This window comes from Triticum dicoccoides, chromosome 2B, assembly GCF_002162155.2.
Source record: "Triticum dicoccoides isolate Atlit2015 ecotype Zavitan chromosome 2B, WEW_v2.0, whole genome shotgun sequence".
In the NCBI taxonomy this organism is placed as follows: Eukaryota; Viridiplantae; Streptophyta; class Magnoliopsida; order Poales; family Poaceae; genus Triticum; species Triticum dicoccoides.
The window spans coordinates 760,710,854-760,729,957 of record NC_041383.1 but is presented as its reverse complement, the minus strand read 5'-3'; the positions used below and the strand labels follow the sequence as shown (position 1 = coordinate 760,729,957).

The following is a 19,104-nucleotide window of genomic DNA, read 5'->3' as shown; positions in this document are numbered from 1 at the left end:
CGTCTCGCAGTTCATCGCGGCTGATCGGCGAGGTCGGGCGGGCGGGCGCACTCGATCCGCTCGAGTCCTTCTCGCCGGAAATCCCCACAGGCGAGAGAGCAATCCGCTTATCCTACTCCTACTCAAACACGACGCCGGCTCCTGCCTCCAGCACGCAACGCAAGCCTCTCCTCGGCGGCCCAGTGGCTCGGTTGGTTCCCTTTTCTTACTACCAAGGCCCGCGGGCCGCGACTGACAGGTGGGCCCGAACATCTGACAGGCCGGGAGCTTACAGGGTGGGGCTCGCGGTGACGTCAGCAGGGGAGAGACGGACACAGAGGAAGTTTTCAGCCGCTTCGCTAGGGTTTGGGCGCGCTTGTTTCCCGCCGCCTCCGCCCCAAAAAAGCGAGCAACAGCCGACGCCTCCCCCTCCTCCTCCTCACCCACGGCGGCGAGCGCGTGCAGCGTCCGGGGGAGCCGTCTCTACAGCCACCGAGGCAAGCGCCGGCCTCGGTACGTACGCATCTCAGCTCTGCTCCCCCCTCCGCGCTGCGTTCCTCTCTTCGCATATCTCGGCGAATCAGTCGAGCTCCTCGGCAGATTCGCCGGATTTATGATGGGGAATAAGTTGTGAAGTAGCGACGCTGTGAGTGCTGTTTGATATGCATCTGTTCTGGAGGGCTCGAGCAGTAATTTCAACCTATCACTGCTCTGGCGCGAACCGAATGGTTGGGCAGTTACGATTGTTGGCATAATAAAGGATGGTTTTCTCCTGATTTAGTTTCATCAGACAACAGTCTAGGATGCCAATTCTTTCGGGTTTTCCCCCCCTCATATCTCAATTATTTAGATTTACCTGAACTATTTTAACAACAACGACCGTGCCATTTTTCATTGGTAGTTCCTGGCACAGATGTTATCAGCATCAAAGCTACTCAGCAAAGGACCCGACATCTCCAATCTTTATATGATCGTTAAGTACACTATCTACATTATCTGCCATTACCTCTACTTTTGACACGGTTCTAAGGTTTTCATTTCTTCTAAAACTGTTTCTGACAGAAAACATAGTTTCATATTTCTTGCCTCAAGAGAGTTTTGTCTAGTGTACTCTCATAATTAAAACTGTGGAGAATAATTATAGTAGTTACATTTGGTTGCTTCATTGATTTCTATCTGCCAGTGCTTGTTGCCCCCTCTTTTTGTGTTATATAAGAAAAGGTAAGATATGTTCCAGCCAAATTTTATTCAAGCTGAAATAGTTTGAATCATTCCCCTTGTTCTGTGAGAATCTAGCTAGTTATAGATTCTGGCACCTGTCCGAAACTCCAAATTATGCTCTTAAACATTGGGGTTCACTGTCCACAGGCTCTTAATATTTGTTTGACAGCTCTTTAACTCTTCTAGGATGCTGTCTAGTTATATTATGTGTCAGTCCCCTGCTTTCTATGCTGACTGAGTGGTTCTTATACGTTGCTTCCTCACATTCAGGCCACACCATTTTTCAGCACGCGTACCACCGCAATTTCTCGTTGGCCAAGGCTTAAATCTCTTGAAGCCATCAACAAACTGAGGTCTTCCTGCTTCCATCAATCTCAAATGATGGCAGGTGTCACAAATGGCAATTCACACAGTGATATTCAGAGGAAATATCAAGTTGTGGTTGCTGCTACCCGTGAGATGGGCATTGGGAAGGACGGAGCATTGCCATGGAAGCTGCCTAGTGACCTTAAGTTTTTTAAGGATCTCACAATGGCTACAGCAGACCCATCAAAGAAAAATGCTGTTATAATGGGAAGGAAAACATGGGAAAGCATACCCACTAAGTTTAGGCCATTGCCCGGTCGCTTGAATGTTATACTGACTCGTTCGGGCAGTTCTGATTATGCAACTGTTGAAAATGTTGTAACCTGTGGAAGCTTGGATTCTTCCCTAGAACTACTAGCATCCGCTCCCTACAGCTCAACAATTGAGAAAGCCTTTCTAATAGGTGGTGGCCAGGTACTGAGGTGAGTTATTCGCTTTTCCTGGAATATTTATTTGATGCACATTGTTTCTAGCTGTTCTGGCATCATGTCTGGTGTTAACTTCAATCACAAATTTTTGATGCAGGGAATCGTTAAATGCATCTGCATGTGAGGCCATCCATCTTACTGACATAGAGTCCACCATTGAGTGTGATACTTTCATTCCTCCTATTGATCCATTGGTCTTCCACCCATGGTATTCATCTTCTCCAGTTGTGGAGAACAACATTAGGCATTCTTTCGCGACCTTTGTTCGCGTTAGAAAGTCAGCAGAAGAGGCTAATGATTCAAATCTCAGTGAATTAACCAGCAATGATGCTAAGAAGGAAAAGTTTGAAATTCAGAATTTTTCATTTCTACCAAAAATGATCTTCGAAAAGCATGATGAGTATCAGTATCTCAATCTTGTTCAAGATATACTACGAAGTGGTGCTCGGAAAAATGACAGAACAGGAACAGGAACAATATCAAAATTTGGTTGTCAGGTGCTGTCCCCAATTTTTCTCAGTATTCTTATTTAGATTTGATGATGGAAAGAAAGCTAATATTTGTTTTCTTCTTACCAGATGCGGTTTAACTTGAGGAAGAATTTTCCATTACTTACAACAAAGGTATTACATATGCTTTTTGTTGAATATATGCACTTTTAATTTTCGAACATAACAATACTGAAGTCAGTGTGCTTGCTAGTGGAAGTCCAGACTGCAATGCTCTTTGGTTCTATTATTTTGGTGATCCTTTATTTGAAGGAAATTTTAGGAACATGGATGAATTGTCAATTGATAAAAATACCAGCCTTTTCAAGTTTAAGAAATGGCAACTGCATCAGGCTAGTTAATTTTGTTCAAATGCATGCCAAGCATGATATCGCTTAGGGATTTGCAGAAACTTGTTGATTTTGGTTAATCTATCTCCTGTATGTACTTCATGGAACCCCAGTTTCTCAAATGCACAAAAAATTCTCTAATTTATTACACATATGTTTCATAATAATTTTGTCATAATTTGAAAGGAATCAATTCAATTCCTATAGGAACCTGAGAAGATAGCTGCGATCTTTATTGGGCTATTGGACATCAGTATTTGTTTTTTCTTAAGCTCAGACAGTTCTGAAGTATTTTTTTAATCTTTACCAGTATAATCTTAGACACTCACATGATATGAGATCCTTACATCCTACTCCCTCCGTTCCAAAATAGATGACCCAACTTTGTACTAAAGTTAGTACAAAGTTGGGTCATCTATTTTCGAACGGAAGTACAAAGTTGGGTCATCTATTTTCGAACGGAGGGAGTAGCTCTGAAGTCCCGTTTTCCAGTCAATTGCAAAAACTGGATACCAATTAGATCGTAAGCTTCTTTTTTATCAATTAGGGACGCAAGTGGCGAGGCGCATATCCCGAAACCCAGTACTTGCTAGTATTAATTTTGCTGCCACTGCACTAATTGAGGAGTTTCACAGGGCAAGTGGGCTGCTGCTTGCATCCCTATTATCAATTGCACTTTCGTGACCAACATGCAAATGTATTGTTCTATGAGTTTCAGACATCACACAGTTTGGTAATATTAGCCCATACACCAGTATAAAAGAAATTCTTGCTCTGAATCATGAACAGAAGTTTTGGGTATTATCTCCTCTGTGGCCTGGTTTATATATTCAGAGAGCAGAATATTTTACCTCGATCTTTAATGCATTGTTTTGTTTTTTATATGGTTTTTCTAGAGGGTGTTTTGGCGTGGTGTTCTTGAAGAACTGTTGTGGTTCATCAGTGGCTCAACGAATGCAAAGGTATTTGAATATTTATTTTCGTTGAGCTGTGCAGTCCTTAAGTTTACATGTTGAATAGCGACTTTTGGGATTGGTGTCTTGGCTGCATGATGGTAAAAAAGACAGGTAATGAACCTTCCTCATAGAGGAGTATGCACTCTGTGGCCACTGACATATTTCTGATTATGGATGCTCCTTCATAGCATATTGTGGTGTTCACCTTAGAACGTGCTTCATGGAGCATCTCTGCAATTACGCCCATGTGTAATCAAGTACAATGGCTATTTTGGGACTAGCCTTTTCTGAATAATCCTCTTACAGAAATTTAAACACTTCAGGTGTCCGTCAAGTTTTTTTTTCCAATCGGATACAAATAGGTGATCGCATGCATGTTATTTTACTGGCTATTCATGTTATTTAATATTTGAAGGCAACTCGTGTGTTTAAGCTGTTTGGGTCAACTCTTTCGAGCTTCTAAACGATTGTATCCTAGTTAGCTATTTGAGTTTTAGCCTGTTTGCTGCATTTCAGGACTAGATAGTAGGTCAATATTGCTGTAATGCATCGATGGTCCCCCTTTTCATGACAGTGTCCATAAATTTTTATTTACAGGTTTTACAGGAAAAAAATATCCGTATATGGGATGGGAATGCGTCAAGGGAGTATCTTGACAGGTAACATCTCTTGGATATAACTGCACAGAAATAAAACAGCATAACATCCTAAACTTTGATCTGCCTGGCATATTTTCTAGTATTGGTCTATCACAAAGAGAGGAGGGTGACTTGGGACCAGTTTATGGATTTCAGTGGAGACACTTCGGTGCTGAGTAAGCTTACATTGGTTTAAGAACTCTCTTGTTCCTTAACTGTGCCTGTCTTACTGTGTTCTAAACTGTCTTAACATATTTCACAGATATACTGACATGCATGCTGATTACACGGGGAAAGGTTTTGATCAGTTAGCTGATGTCATTAACAAGATCAAGAATAACCCTGACGATAGGCGTATCATTATGTCTGCATGGAATCCAACAGATCTCAAGAAGATGGCACTTCCACCTTGCCACATGTTTGCACAGGTTAGTAACTTAGTGTAACTTTTCCTTATTACTTTTGTTATCCGGAAATCCTTATTACTATTGTATACATCATTAGGTGGCTGCAATTCTGCACATGACCGTAGTAACCATTTTATCTGTATTAAATTGCTCCTATGTTTTCTCGTGGAAGTTGCCTATAGACTAAGGCTGTCCTCTGTGAGGATTGTAGATTGCTTTCTTTTCCCTGTTTGTAAATACATTTACTGTATTTTGCAAAAGAAAAAAAAAGCTCCAATGCCTCTATATCTGCTTGTAAGTGGACTAGTATGATGTTTTCAGACATGGGTATCTTGTTGAAAATGGTTGATTTTATAATCATTTCCCCTTATTATTGCTTCTATAAACAGTTAATGTGCCATTTTCTTCTCTTAGCAGCTTATTTAGATATCATATTTTATATCTTGCCTTGCAGTTTTATGTCGAGAATGGAGAATTATCCTGTCAGATGTATCAACGTTCAGCTGACATGGGGCTTGGTGTACCATTCAACATTGCATCATATTCTCTTCTGACGTGTATGCTTGCACAAGTTTGTGGTAAGTTTTTTACTTCTTGACTTCTTTTTTGTCAATCTCTTTTATTTGCTAAGGCTTGGAAATCATATTAAAATCCTAGCTTGTTTACTTTTGTTTCATGACAATTTGGTTTGTTGTTGTTGAAGACTTGGCGTTTTGCTTGTTCTATATGCTATGTCATTCTGTTGTCACTTGGAACTAGTTAGTTTGTATAGATTCAAAGTCATTTTGTTTTCTTAAAAAAAAAGTAGATCCTAGTTTATAATTATGTGAAACTAAAAGGGCTGCAATAAGTGGGGGGAAATACGACCTATAACAGGCTATGTCTCACCATGATTGAAGCTTACAATAACATTTTCCTTTTCCTCTGTGGACAACCAATTTTTTTCCTCAATAAACACAATGCCTTGCATCTGGATGTATTGGGAGATATTAAAAGTTATTTACATGCCCATGAATGCATCTAACAACCCAAAATACAACGCATGCCTTTAGGTGCTATGCACCGCTGGAAGTAGCGGCTCGATGCCTACTGCCCCTGCCTGTCAAGTTCATCTTTCAAGGTTTCTTTTAACAATTTCGGGTGCTATGCGTGGTCCCTTCAAAATTGAATAATTCTGATCTCCGAGTAGTCTATGCTCGTTCATGAAAAATCCTTTGCCAGTATGGTGTTAAGATCCAACAAAGTTTCCTCCAGCTGAAGATCAACTGTTCTCTCTGGGCCACCTGCTGTACAGTCATATTTTTCTCTTTGATAGTGGAGAATAATTCACAGGGACTTGAGGCCCAACAGACTGCCCTCACACAGGCCCCTCCAAAGGAGTCCATAAATCCCATTACCTATTAAGTAGATGAATAAGAGTGCAGAAATCCCATTACCTATAGATGAATGTGCAGCAAGACTGCAACACCTGTATAGTTATCCAACAGTTTCAGGTTATCTCTCAGCAGAAGAACCATAAGAAAGTCTGTTGCGAAGTAATCTGAATTCTATTAGTACCATTATTGGACGTGACTCTGCGGGTGAAACACTTGTCAGACACGCCATTGAGATTGATGCGGGTGACAGAAAAAAAGCTTTCCACAATCCAAACCCATCCACTTATAACTTATGCCCAAAACCATTATATACTGTTTTTTTTTCAAACAGTGCTTTGTGCATAATCTTGTCAAAAGCTCTCTCCAACATTTTAAATATATGATAGAGAATTAGAGATGCAACCTGCGGCATATTCAAATGCCCAACAATAGCAGTCCTGAGTAGTTCTGCATTTGTGAAAACCATAGTTTGTTTGGTATGGCTAGTTTAAAGAATAATACTCCCTCTGTAAACTAGTGACCCAATAAAACATCTTATATTAGTTTACGCTTTACGGTGGTAGTAGCTTTCAACCTGTTAATCTATAACTTCATCAGCAATTTCAAAGTGCTCTTTTGCAAGGACATATGCCTCAGTCATTTTGTCACTTGCAAAATTCCATATGAAATATTCTTAACATACTACTGCAAGGAGCATCGGATCTTCTTTTAATTGTTGTTTTTATCTTTATATGTTTTGCATTGAGTTGCTATTTGCTAACAACTTGGATAACACATATTACTCTTCCCCCTTGGTCCTGAAAATATAAAGAACAATCCAGTAAACTAAAAGAAATGTTTTCTCAGAGATGTGTGTAGAAGTTCTTGGATCCTGACACTTGATGCGTGTGCAGATCTTTCTCCTGGAGAGTTTGTCCATGTGATAGGCGACGCCCATGTGTACAGCACGCACGTCCAAGCCTTGGAGGAACAACTTCAGAAGCAGCCCAAGCCGTTTCCTGTAAGCATTCCTCAAGCAGAGCATGACCATGTTGTACGAAAAGCAGCCGGGGACAGTTGCTGACCCCGCCTTTGCATCTGAGTAATCTGTGTATCTGACTATGTTTGTTTGACATGGATGTAATTTGCAGATTCTGAAGATAAACCCTCTGAAGAAGGATATAGACTCGTTCGTCGCGTCGGACTTCAAGCTGGTCTCCTACGATCCTCACCAGAAGATAGAGATGAAGATGGCAGTATAAACCAAGGAGTTAATCAGCATCCAGCATTCGTAACAGCATATGACATGTATCGTTGATGGTGATGATGCCTTTGTTAAACCATGATTCGTGACGGGATCTCTAGGCAATCTTTTTTCACTGAGCGATCGATGCCTTGTTGGATCCCTGACCATGGCATAAGCTGGCTAGCGAATGTGTGCAAAATAGTGGGATCTTGGTTGGTTGCTACCAGTAGCGGCTAGCGAGTTGTTTATTTCTCATTTTGCATTTCCGAAGTTTTATGCAGTGATGGCAGGGTCATGTTCCTCGCTGCTTCTAGTCAATCCAGCCCCATGTGTTGCCATGGCAGAAGGCCTGCTCCATGGTCTGCCGCCGGTACATCAGCTGGGATGGATGGATACAACCGGGTCGTCGTCAGCTCTGGTTGCATCCACGCCATCAATTCCATATCAGACGAGGGGGGCAGGTGGCCAGCTGTGGCCTCCACTATCGAACAAACTACTCAGTCGAATGACAAAAAGCCTTCGAGGGGACCCAAGGAAGGTCGAGGACGGCTTCATCACAGGCTCACAAGTCACAAAGCTTCTTAACCGCGAAGAAACAAACAGTGTTTGGCGCCTTTGCGAAGCATATTCATTCCGTCAAAGCACCCGCCAAAAAGGTGCTGCTTTACGAATCACGGACGCACTAATTCGATGTTCGTGACTATGCAGCCGGAATGAGCTTCACGCAAAGGATAACTTTTTAAAGGTAATTAAAATCAGAGGGAGTTTTTTCTTTTGAACATCAGTACAGACACAAGCGCTCATACATACACGCATACATTCATCTTTATGAACGCATACTCTATCCCTGTGAGCACCTCTGAGAGAGAGCCGGCATCTCATCTTGAAATTTATGAAGTCACGTAGGCATCTCGTCGTCGACGGGAACGTCTCCTCTTACTAAAAGTGCATCACCGAAAATTCTGAAATAAATCCAGAAAAAACCCTAAACAACCACTAGTGCCACCAGAGCGAACCGCCGACGTGCCGCTGTCGCCGCTCCCCTACCGGAGCCGGCTTGACCTTGTCGATGACAGCTGGGAAGTCTTCGTGCACGTGCCCCTAAGAGCCAGCACCCTGGACCCGCAATTATCGAATTGGTAATCGCATGTGGTTAGACACAACAAGCACTTCATCTCCTTGATCCTTTTGATCAATCATGCACTCGATGTTTACATGCTTAAAAACCTTTAAAATACCATTGATTTTTTGTATGCGTGAAATACAACATTTATAGTGAAGCTCTAAATGTCGAACGAGGGAGATGTTTTTCTCAGAAAAAAGTACATGCACCTATTTTTTCTCATACCGTGAGCAACCGTCGTATCGCTTGCCGAATCGGTAACCCCATGTGGTTAGAGATAAATCAAAGATTAATACGTAATTACTTGATTAATTAATTCTAAAACGGTAATGTCACAAAAGTATCTATGATCTAGTACCGGTTCGTGTCTATATAAGTGATGGCATCCAAAAGGCAGAATGAGTGTTGGCTCTTCCGTCCATCCACATCACGTCATCCATATAACCTAGTAAAACAATTCATAAAATATGGTAGTGTGTATTAAACTGCCCATTTGCGCATTAGCCCTTCTTCTTCTCTTCTTTCTTCACAAATAGATCCTCATTTCTTTAGTCTGTACCCCCCAGCTTACTTCTTTTCTTCACGCTCAAGTCCATTAACATATTGATGCAACAGAAGCACTTCATCTCCTTGATCCTCTTAGAATAATTTGCGCCTTATTGATGTATTGTTCTACGAATATATTTCAGAGAATATGGATTTTTGTGTTTGGACATATTAATTACCATACCAATGAGAATTTTTTTTTTGAGGAAAGTGCCAATTAATGCCACGAAGTGATGAGAGAAATAGTGTGAAGATAATGCTCATCACCTAGTAAAACAATTCGTCAAACAAACAATGCTCAACACCTCTTTAAAGCATATTCCGCCAAAGACACCCATCCAAAAGGTGATACTGTAAAATACTAAGTCGTCCTTTGATATATAGGATAGGAAGAAAAATCATAGAAAATGATGTGGCATGTATCTCGGTTTCTATATGAAAAGAGACATCATTTGATTCACATAATATGAAATTTTCCAACAGATCCAAGTTAATGTTTTTCTTATGAAACGTGAAAGATAGAAACTAATCATACGTGGTACTAAAAAATACACTGCTACAACCAAAGAGCTCTACAGGAATTTCATTTTATAGAAAATATATATTCTAATGTTGAATTCCTATACCCCGCATTTTGTTGTTGTTGAATTCATATAAATTCCTACAAATTAAAGAGTCCTGACTAGATTTACAATTAGTAGCTATTATTGGTATAGATATGTTCCAAAATTACGCTTCAATCCTCACGCCGAAGACCCGGAGTCTAACGAGTCCTACATAAATAAAACCGACTCGCTCGTTTTCTGTTCCTATCCCCCCGCAACAGACCCCAAACCCGCACCAAAATCATCCCCACAACTCGCCGAGCCCAAAACCCCAGCCCTCGATCGCCCACCCCGATCGATGGCGTCCGGCGAGGCCTCGGCATCGGCATCCGCGTCGGCGGATCGAATCCGCGTGGTCGGCGCGTGGGCCGGCGCCCTGGAGGTGGAGCTGGGCGCCTGGACGGTGCCGATGCTGCGGGCGGAGGTGGCGCGGCGGGCCGGGGACGTGGAGCCCGACCGCGTCGGCCTCATCTTCGGCGGCCGCGTGCTCAAGGACGATCCCGCCGGCGTCTCGCTGCAGCAGGCCGGCCTAAAGAGCAACGCCAAGGTGCTCTCCACCCTCGCCTCCCCCGATCGCGGCAAGGCCCTCGCCGCCGAGGCCGCCGCCGCCGCGGCCGAGGAGGAGCACTCCAACAAGCTCGTCAGGCTCTGGTGAGGGTCGCCTCCGCTCCTCTCTGATCGAATCCCGAGGGGTTTTTGGATTTCCGGATTCCCCTGTTCTGTTCCCCCCCTGTTTTCGGCGGAAAAAAATTGCAGTCGCCGCGAGCAGGATCTTCGCTTGGTAGTCTAAAATTATGAGCGCCGATGCCATTGTTTTATTCTATATTATATTAACCGCGGGACAAGAGATAAGATCGTACTCTCCGCCATTAGGGCATTGACTCTCTGTGGCAAGTCAAGGACCCTAGTCAACAGGATGTGTCTCCACATGGTGGAGGCACACATTATTGCCAATTCGATCATAATTTACATCCATAATTAGTTCTATGTTACATCATGTAATGCAGAACATGCTAGCAACACAAAGTAGTGTGGAAGCAGGTGTTTCTTTCTCAGCAAGAAGAGCACAATGTACAGTCTGTATGATTCAGAAACTCACAATTTCAGTAACTGAAGATAATGAGTTGTGGGATAGAACTCCTACTGCTGCATGATTACAGATAGATTGCGTGCCTTGATTGACAGTGTGATGGTGATGATTAGTTGTATGTTTTGTATCGTAGAAAATGTTAGTGGCACAAAATAGGTGGAAAGCAAATGTTTGTTCCTCAGTAATAGAATACCACAATGTTTTTGTAGGGATGCTGCACAAGCATTATCTCAAAGGCATTCAGATGGCTCTCTCCTTGATGAAAACTTCAACATAGCTCTCGAGGACCAGAGCGGACAAAAAGTGATGTTTGGATCTGCAGATGATATGAAGTAATATACATTGAACCTTCTGTTCAGTTGTTTTCTCATATAGTTTGTACTATTCAGCTCATCATGTGTGCTATCCCCAGGGCTTTGAAGATGGCTCTAATGCTTCATCAAAAGGCAAAAGTTCTTATCAAGAAGAACATGTATAAGGAGGCACTGGATGTTTTGATGATGTCCGAGGTATTACTGCCTTACGTGATTGTTTTTGCCCTACTGTAAGAAGCATGTCTGTTAAATAGCTGTATAATGACTGAAACATCTGTTGTGTTGCCAGGAAGCCTTCTCTCTTTGTGACAATAAACTCATTGAGGTAACTTGAACCGTGAGAAGAATTATCTGTTACCTCTGTCAAATAGAGTGCTGAAGTATTTTACTTACACTCCATTCATATTATGCAGAGAGTTGATAATGTGCCAATGCTTCAACTGGATATAGTCTGGTGTTATTTTATGCTTCGTGATGTATCACGCTTAGAAGTTGCAGGGGCTCGCCTAAACAAGGCTAGGTTAGGATTTGAACTTTCCCACGGTAAAGACTCCACGCGCTTCAGATTACTTCAGGCTGCCCGTCATGCAGATCTGGCTCTGTAAGACTCTTACCATCCTTTTTTACTATCATTTTTCTATCTCTTTTTTACGTACTGTACAGTTGTTTGGAGTGGGTATTTTTATCGAGGAGCAGATAACTAATTGCTGCATTTAGAAAGAAAGAAGAGCTGAAAAGTAGAGGATCACCAGTTCATAGTGTAATTAACTAGTGATACCCACAATGTGGCACTATGGATGTTGCATGCACACCTCTAATCTGATCTTTGTTGGATTTTCGTTAAGATAAATGTTTAGGATATTAGTGGCGGCTCTCCCAAGAGTGAGACCTGTTAAGCATTCTAGCTTTAACTTACAATGTTTCCCGATGTATCAAAACTGCTGCCCATGTAACAGCTATGTAAGGCTGGAGCTTTTGGAAGGAGTGGTAGCATATTATAATGGTAATACTGAAAAGGCACGTGGCTCTCTCAGTTCTGCACAATCTAAATACATGCAGGTAAATTCTGTTTGTTGTCAGTTTTAGTATCTTATTTTGTACTTCTCTGACCTTAGTACCATATCAGTGCTGCTACTAAATGAGTAAATGCATGTTGATTTAGCTGCAAGTACCAGATGAAGCTATAGCAATGTTAACGGATATGGGCTATGACGCAAGAGCATCAAAAAGAGCACTAAAGATGACTGGCTATGATATTCAATCTTCTGTTGATCTCTTATGTGAGGAGCGTGAAAAGAAAATTCGTAGAAGGGAGCAGGACATTGAGACACAAAGAGAGATAATGTAACCTTCACATTGAGAGGCTTACTTTCCCTTCTATGTATCATTCTCCTTTTCCTTTTTTGCTGACTTATGCACATTCTGTTTGGCGTTATCCTAGGGAACAAAGGAGATATGGTAAAACTCCCATGAACAAGGCAGTTGATATGCAGAAGTTGAAAGGCTTGACTACTATCGGGTAAGAGTGTTTTGGTCTTATATTATACGAATCACATGTATTTGAGAAATAGATGTTGATTTTATGATGAAATCCCCATAGTCCTACATTTGAGGATCAGATGCCTAACGACCAATCTGGCTTTATTGCACCATGCTTTTGCATCAATGTTTGTCACTGGGCTCTTTGCCACTTCTAGCGAAATATGCTTGTTATGGGTTGAAAGTCCAAACAAGAGGCTCTCAGTCAGTTAGTACTATGTAAAATAACAAAATAGATTGTTTTAAGTAGGCCACCAAAATCGCAAGCACCAAGCAGGCCCTAAAAACTCAAAACTTTTTTACCAGATTGTGAAGAAAGTGTAGTTGAAAATCTACGTTTTGTTCAGTTGAAATAAATATTTATTAGGGAACAATGTTAGTGATGAAAGGCAATGGAATTCGTTCATTTCGTTCGTGTGGAATGATTTTCTTAGTATTTGTAAGTTTTGCCATGTCGTTCATGTTTCATTGTATCCAATGTGACATGTTCTATGGTGAGCGGATTTTCTGCACCTGGATGCACCGAGTATGCACCTGATGATTTGAGTTGAATCAAAAGGGACACTTTAGTTGTGAAAAAAAATGAATTTTATTGTTGGTGCACGATGTTGGAACAGGTGAAACCTGCCAATTTTGGGCAACACATATTGTCAATTTGTATACTGAAGAAAATGAAATGAACTAACTTAATCTTTTGGTGTGGACCCGACTGAGTATGACGATGATAGCACAATCTGTCGCGCAGCATGTTTATCTAGCCATAGTAAAATATGGCTATTCAGCTAGTTTACACAGAAGGTCAGAGGCACGATCTGGCTCCCATCTGCTAGATAAGTTAATTCACTAGCCACCATGTCTTCAAAGACAATATGGCAGTCATATACCACCATGAGCGAGCAGAGTCCGGTCACCGGGGGATAAGATTGGCGATAGCGAGAGTGATATTGCAGAGCTGGTCGACCTCGGTGTTGCGCGCCATGAGGATGCTCCGGTGTTCTGGTAAGTCCTGGCACCCCTTCTGGCACAGCCTCACCTCCGCCTGGCCTGCAGATACCAGCACCTGCGACTCGTCGTATGCCCCCATGTCCAGCGCGATTGCCGCGTCTGCCAGCTGCTCCACGGCCGCCTCGTACCTGCATGCATATATATGATCAATAAAGCATGCAATCCATGATTCATCGTTAAAGTTGCTTACTGCTCCCCACAGTCCTCGAGGCATTGTTGCAGCTGCGCCGTTTTATTGAAGTTGTCATCTTCATCGATGTTTGAGAGGTATGTGGCTGTCTCGGACGCGTTCTTCTGGACAGCCAGGACGGCCGCCCTGGTCAGGCCCACAGCGTCAGCCGTCAAGGAGGACCGGTCCGGGGAGAGCGTCGCCATGCAGAGGTCGTAGAGCTTGGCGGTCTGCTTGCAGGCGTCCTCGATGGATAATGACCCGGTGGTCGACGGCGTCGCGGCAGGGGAACCAGTAGATTGGGGCAATGCGATGGTGAGGAGGAAGGGGAGGATGAAACCTATGGCTGCGTAGAAGGATGCCATTGGGAGGTTTGGTTTGCGCGCTTGCGATGTTGCTCAAGTTAGACGGGACGCCGTGCAAGGTCCTACTTATATGGTAATGCGTTTGCCTAAATAAAGACAGGTTAACAGAAAGTGCCCGCGTCTTGTCCATTTTTAGGGGTTATTCTTTACGATGGAGAGGAAAAGCATGGACCTCTTTATTAGGAGGAGAGCCAATGCGAATATTGGCAGTTGTGTCACAGAGTGCGCGTGACAGAGAGTCAGACACATAGCGTGACAGAGAGTCAGACACATAGAGGTAGCAAAAGATAGCATTTTCAGCTGGTTAAACTTTTTATGAGAAACAACAAGAGAAGTAAAACAACAACTATAAATGTAAACAGTTTGTCTTTTTTGTCTAGCACATAAATAGATAGTTTTATTTTTGCACCAACACTTGCAGATTCGAACTACATCCAACAATGTACATGTATAAGTTTTGTCAGAACTTCTCAAAACATGGAAGTGGGCATTCTCACCAGTGTGTGCTGCACGCTCAAGTGCACTGATGCATTTTCGTTTATATAAAACAATATTGGAAGATTATGTTTTATGAAGCAATATAGGATTTATTTTTTTGGTCCCATTTTTTATTTTATTTTTACTGGGAATCGAAATCTTAGATGGATCTAAAGGTTAATTAGATTTCACACATCTATTCCTAGCAGCCATACAATTGATTTAGACGTGTCTTTAGTTGTCTTGTGGAGAAAGTGTTTGTAACCGATCGGTTTTAATTTTGCAGGTTTGAGAAGTACCTTGCTGCAGAAGCACTCCGCATAAATGAAAATGATGCTGAGAAAGCGTTAGATCTTTTGACAAATCCTGAACTGAACTGTGCCCTACAAGTAGGCGTTATTTGCCTCTTTTTTCTTACTCCTATCCTACCAAGATGCTATGCGGTTGTTAACACTTCCTTTTGTTCTGTCATTTCCACTCTAGAGTAAAATTCAGTCAAGGAGGAAACGACCACTTCATGGTATGTATGGGTTTAACGCATTCGTCATTACTCTTCTATAAATTGTCTCGTCGCAGATGAAATAGACTCACACCCCCTTCTACGTCTTGCCAGTCTTGGGTGCAGGACCATTGGGAGCCGGGGCTGCTGCTCCTGTGGCTGCCGCAGCGGCGGGTAACGCCCCACCACAGATCCCAGATCTAAACGCTGCCGAGGGCGACAATCAGGAGCAGCTTGTGAACAACGAAGAAGAAGCTGCGAACAACGAGGCAGAAGCTTTGCCCAACGACACAGAAGCCATGGCCAATGAAGAAGCCGTGAACCAAGACCAAGACATGGGTGACGAAGAGGAGGAATTGATCGAGGAAGAAGCGGGCGCGAGTCACGCGCAAGGTCCGGTCAGGGACGTGGCGATGGAGAACGAGCTCGCCAACGAGCTGACGGGCGACGCCCTGGACGACTACGACATCGACGTCGCCAACGAAGGGCATGCCATCGCGGAGTACCTGAGCCTTCTGGAGTCCGCCGCTGCTGCTGCGGCTGCGGCTGCTAGCTCTTGATGTGCAGAGATATAGGTATCTTAAAAAAGCTTCAGGTGGAAGGAGAATAGCCTCAGCCCGGGAGTTCGTGTGCTTGATAGGGTTCGATCTGTACATATGATGATATGAATATGGTGCTACCTTTTGTGAGCTAGTACGTGACACCTGAAAACCTGTTACCGTCGTGCCGAAGAAATTAATTTATGGACCGCATCTCACTATATTGCGAGTTCCTTTTCTTTTGTATATCTTGGTTACATATATTGAGAAGTCTTAGTAGATGGTTTTATAGGAATAAATACCACCGCATATTTTTCATTTTAAATACTGCTAGCTGCTCAATAGGTTTACTGTTGTAACCGTTTTTGTACCACATCTTCTGTTAATAGCAAATCCGTGGAGTTGTCAAAAAAAATATAGCAAATCCGTGGATATTAATACCAAAGAGCGCATGTGCTGAAAATCCACGAATTTGTTTTTTTTTTCTTTCTGTGTAGCTCACATCTTAAATTACTCACATACATGGAGCACATCCATATGTACATGTAGATTTTTTTTTTCTGATTTTTTCAAATATCGGGCTCCAATGGAGGTTGGAGGCTAGAGCCCATGGAGGTTGGAGGCTTGGAGCCCAAGCTCCAAAATGAATCACCTTTTGAAATCATAGTGCAACCATGGGTAGAAATCGTCACTTTTTGAAATCAGTAGAAAAATGAAGTTGTTGTTCAAGGGAGCATTGAAGACGAGAATGGAATTACATCACCAGGATAAATAGTTTTGAGGTTGGCACACAATACAATTACACCTTCCATAGGAACCGGATATACAAATCTTACAAGATGAATATCAAACGGAAAGATGACAATAATAGTAGTAATAATAAAATAAATTGTAGTAGTACTAAATGAACAAACAAGAAGCGAGTGGCTTCATCGGCCCAACAACAACCTTGATTTCAAACTTGTGGCTTAAATTATGCGCGTCGGATGTGGGACGGACGGACGGATCAGGCGCAGGTGTAGCCCGGGGGCACGGCGCAGCCGCAGTCGTTGACGAGCAGCTGGAGGGCGAGCGGCACGTAGAGCGCGAGGTTGAGCACCTTGGCCTTGATGGCGGTGCAGAGGCACGCCGCGGCGGTGAGCCCGGCGATGCCCTGCACGAGCGGGCAGCACTTGACGCTGGCGTCGCCGATGTGCAGCTCGTTGCCGAGCAGGTCCAGGCACACGCCCAGCTTCAGCGTGTCGATCGGGCACGTGTCGGAGGAGGGCGTGGGGCTCGGCGTGGGCGTCGGCGGAGTCGGCGCCGGGGTCGGGGGAGACGGGGTGGGGGTCGGGGGTGAGGGAGGGCACGCCTTGCGTCCGCCGTGGCGGCTCTTGGGGGACGGGGAGCCGCCGATGATGGGAGCCACGACGCCGATGACGGGACTGATGACGGGAGTGACAACTCCCCCGACGACGGGGACGCCGCCAACCACGCCTCCTACGGTGCCTACGACAGGAGAGACAATGCCACCGACGGCAGGGACGGCGCCGCCTACGGTGCCGACGACAGGAGGGACAATACCACCGACGGCAGGGACGGCGCCGCCTACGACCGGCGTGACCTTGCCGACGACCGGGGTGACTTTGCCGACAACACCGCCGACTGTAGGGACGGCGCCGCCGACGACCGGGGTGACTTTGCCGACGACACCGCCGACGGTGGGGACAGCGCCGCCGATGACCGGAGTGACAGTGCCAACGACACCGCCGACGTCGGGGATGGTGATGCCGCCGGCCGAGGGCGTGCCGGTGGACGGTGTGCTGCTGCACCCGGAGGCGGGGGAGCACGCGAGGACGACGGTGGGCGAGGAGAGCGCCAGCATGGCGAGCACCAGCAGCGCGGAGAGCTTCGTGGACTCCATTGCAGGCAGCTACGTACCTCCGATCGACCGAGTCCGCTTTACGTGGGGTGCTGCTGTGTTTGTGCCTGTGTCTCCGGTCTAGAGCATGCTCTTATAGGCGCCCGCGCGTGACGGGGGCCGGGCGTGGGGCACGCACGGGAATTATTGCAGCGCGCGCGCGATGCCATTGGTGTGCGGTGGCAATGGCATGCAGTGCGGATGGCCGGCCGGACCGGTCACGTGGAGGCGCAGCGGCGGTGGGGGGTGGGCGATCGCCAGTGCAGCTGGCCGGCTTGGCGGGTTGCCGAAGCGGCCAAAAGAGGCGCGGCCGGCGTGTGACTGGCGCTTGTCCGCGCCCGCCCGCCTGCGCGCTGCATGATTGCGTTGCGGCCTAGGTGAGCTAGCGTGATGCGCCTTCCGAGCTACGTAACGTACCTAGTTGCTTCCATGGTTGGGCCTGGGACTAGGGCTAGATATGTGTGGTGTACGAGTAATCGATAGGTACCAGTGTCGTGTGTTCTGTCTGTGCTGTGTTGGTCTTCCTCGCGCGCTGGGTTCAGTTTCAGAATTCAGACTTTCGTTCAGTTGAACACTTGAACCTGCACTTTCAGCTCAGCAAGAAGAGCGCAGAAACGATGGGTGAAACTGAAGCTCCTGATTTTTGTGGCAGTGTAATTGAGGAGCTATATATGCATGAGCAGTTCATGTAGTATATGTTCATTTCAACCTGCATTTTCAGCATGAAGGGTGCAGGAGAGGAAACCATGGGTGAAGCTGAAGTTTCTGGCTTTATTAATTGCAGTGTAATTGAGGAGCCATGGGCAGTTCAGTTCAGGTACATACATATCAGATCCTCCATTGAGATACCTTGCTTACATGTAGAGAGGGAGAGCTGGGCAGGCCAGTTGGGCGTCCATGTCTGCTTCACAATAAGAAAACTGCTTCCGTCCAGCGTTGCGTTTGGAGCTGTCCGGCCAGTACTCCAATCATCTCCACCTCTAGCCAGCTGATACAGTAGAGAGTACAGACTGAGCGAAGACCCCCTCAGCATCTGCTGGGTAGCTCGATCCCAAATCCCAATGCCTCGTTCAATCGGTTCAGCATTGCATTTTGCATTTTGCATGCATCTAAGCGACTGTGCAACCCCAAAGCAAGCAATCAATCAAGCAACACCTTTTGCATCGATCTAGCTCCCCAATCCAAGCCCGGCTGGCTAAAATGTTCCATCGGGCGGTCTAGTCAGTAGTCACACACATCTCATCTCATGCTACTAACCAACATCCACACACGCATGCATACCGACCGGCGCCAGCACACGACATCCATCGAGATCGTGCATGCTCATGTGACGGGGACGTACGCGGCCGCGCTCGTCAGACAAGATCGAGAGAGGCCAGTTCAGCGCGATGGGACGTACGTCGCTTCCGCGCCTCGTGATTCCGTCCGCCCGATCGACCGGCGCCAGGATCGACGTGCCTGGCTGACACCGCCGCCGTGTTTGGCCTTACGCATCGTTT

The 19,104-nt window shown here is 44.9% G+C and overlaps 5 protein-coding genes across 8 annotated transcripts in view; 2 read left to right on the top strand and 3 right to left on the bottom strand.

Moving 5' to 3' along the window:
* The window catches only part of LOC119361343 (autophagy-related protein 101-like), a 3,359-nt gene extending 2,485 nt beyond the window's left edge, over nt 1-874 (bottom strand). The window contains exons 1-2 of the mRNA XM_037626598.1: nt 836-874; nt 687-751 (exon numbers count right to left, since the gene is read on the bottom strand). Coding sequence (XP_037482495.1) covers nt 687-751; nt 836-874 — 104 coding nt within the window. The remainder of the gene's footprint in view (nt 1-686; nt 752-835) is intronic.
* Nucleotides 313-7,696, top strand: LOC119366109 (putative bifunctional dihydrofolate reductase-thymidylate synthase). Of its 3 annotated transcripts, none has more exons than XM_037631793.1 (11): nt 313-492; nt 1,488-1,988; nt 2,092-2,491; nt 2,573-2,617; nt 3,729-3,794; nt 4,386-4,447; nt 4,528-4,602; nt 4,689-4,854; nt 5,288-5,411; nt 7,103-7,209; nt 7,340-7,696. In XM_037631793.1, the coding sequence occupies exons 2-11, from the start codon at nt 1,579-1,581 to the stop codon at nt 7,448-7,450; spliced, it is 1,566 nt and encodes a 521-aa protein (XP_037487690.1). In that variant the 5' UTR covers nt 313-492; nt 1,488-1,578; the 3' UTR covers nt 7,451-7,696. The 3 variants fall into 3 exon arrangements, with proteins under 3 accessions (XP_037487690.1, XP_037487689.1, XP_037487688.1); XM_037631792.1 differs by having other exon boundaries at nt 1,471-1,988; XM_037631791.1 differs by lacking the exon at nt 313-492 and adding an exon at nt 886-952 and having other exon boundaries at nt 1,471-1,988.
* Nucleotides 7,697-9,930: 2,234 nt separating this feature from the next.
* LOC119366107 (NEDD8 ultimate buster 1-like) lies at nt 9,931-15,994 on the top strand. The gene is made up of 11 exons (XM_037631789.1): nt 9,931-10,359; nt 11,008-11,130; nt 11,211-11,307; nt 11,402-11,437; nt 11,526-11,713; nt 12,069-12,171; nt 12,275-12,456; nt 12,554-12,631; nt 14,954-15,056; nt 15,151-15,187; nt 15,281-15,994. The coding sequence occupies exons 1-11, from the start codon at nt 10,007-10,009 to the stop codon at nt 15,724-15,726; spliced, it is 1,746 nt and encodes a 581-aa protein (XP_037487686.1). The 5' UTR covers nt 9,931-10,006; the 3' UTR covers nt 15,727-15,994.
* On the bottom strand, nt 13,225-14,946 carry LOC119366108 (pectinesterase inhibitor). The gene is made up of 2 exons (XM_037631790.1): nt 13,847-14,946; nt 13,225-13,784 (listed from the first exon to the last, which is right to left on the bottom strand). Exons 1-2 carry the CDS (start codon nt 14,188-14,190, stop codon nt 13,559-13,561), a joined length of 570 nt encoding a protein of 189 aa, XP_037487687.1. The 5' UTR covers nt 14,191-14,946; the 3' UTR covers nt 13,225-13,558.
* Nucleotides 15,995-16,441: 447 nt separating the features above from the next.
* Nucleotides 16,442-17,688, bottom strand: LOC119366106 (36.4 kDa proline-rich protein-like). 2 transcript variants are annotated; one of them, XM_037631788.1, is made up of 2 exons: nt 17,293-17,688; nt 16,442-17,238 (listed from the first exon to the last, which is right to left on the bottom strand). In XM_037631788.1, the coding sequence occupies exons 1-2, from the start codon at nt 17,606-17,608 to the stop codon at nt 16,712-16,714; spliced, it is 843 nt and encodes a 280-aa protein (XP_037487685.1). In that variant the 5' UTR covers nt 17,609-17,688; the 3' UTR covers nt 16,442-16,711. The 2 variants fall into 2 exon arrangements, with proteins under 2 accessions (XP_037487685.1, XP_037487684.1); XM_037631787.1 differs by having other exon boundaries at nt 16,442-17,688.
* Nucleotides 17,689-19,104: the final 1,416 nt, after the last annotated feature.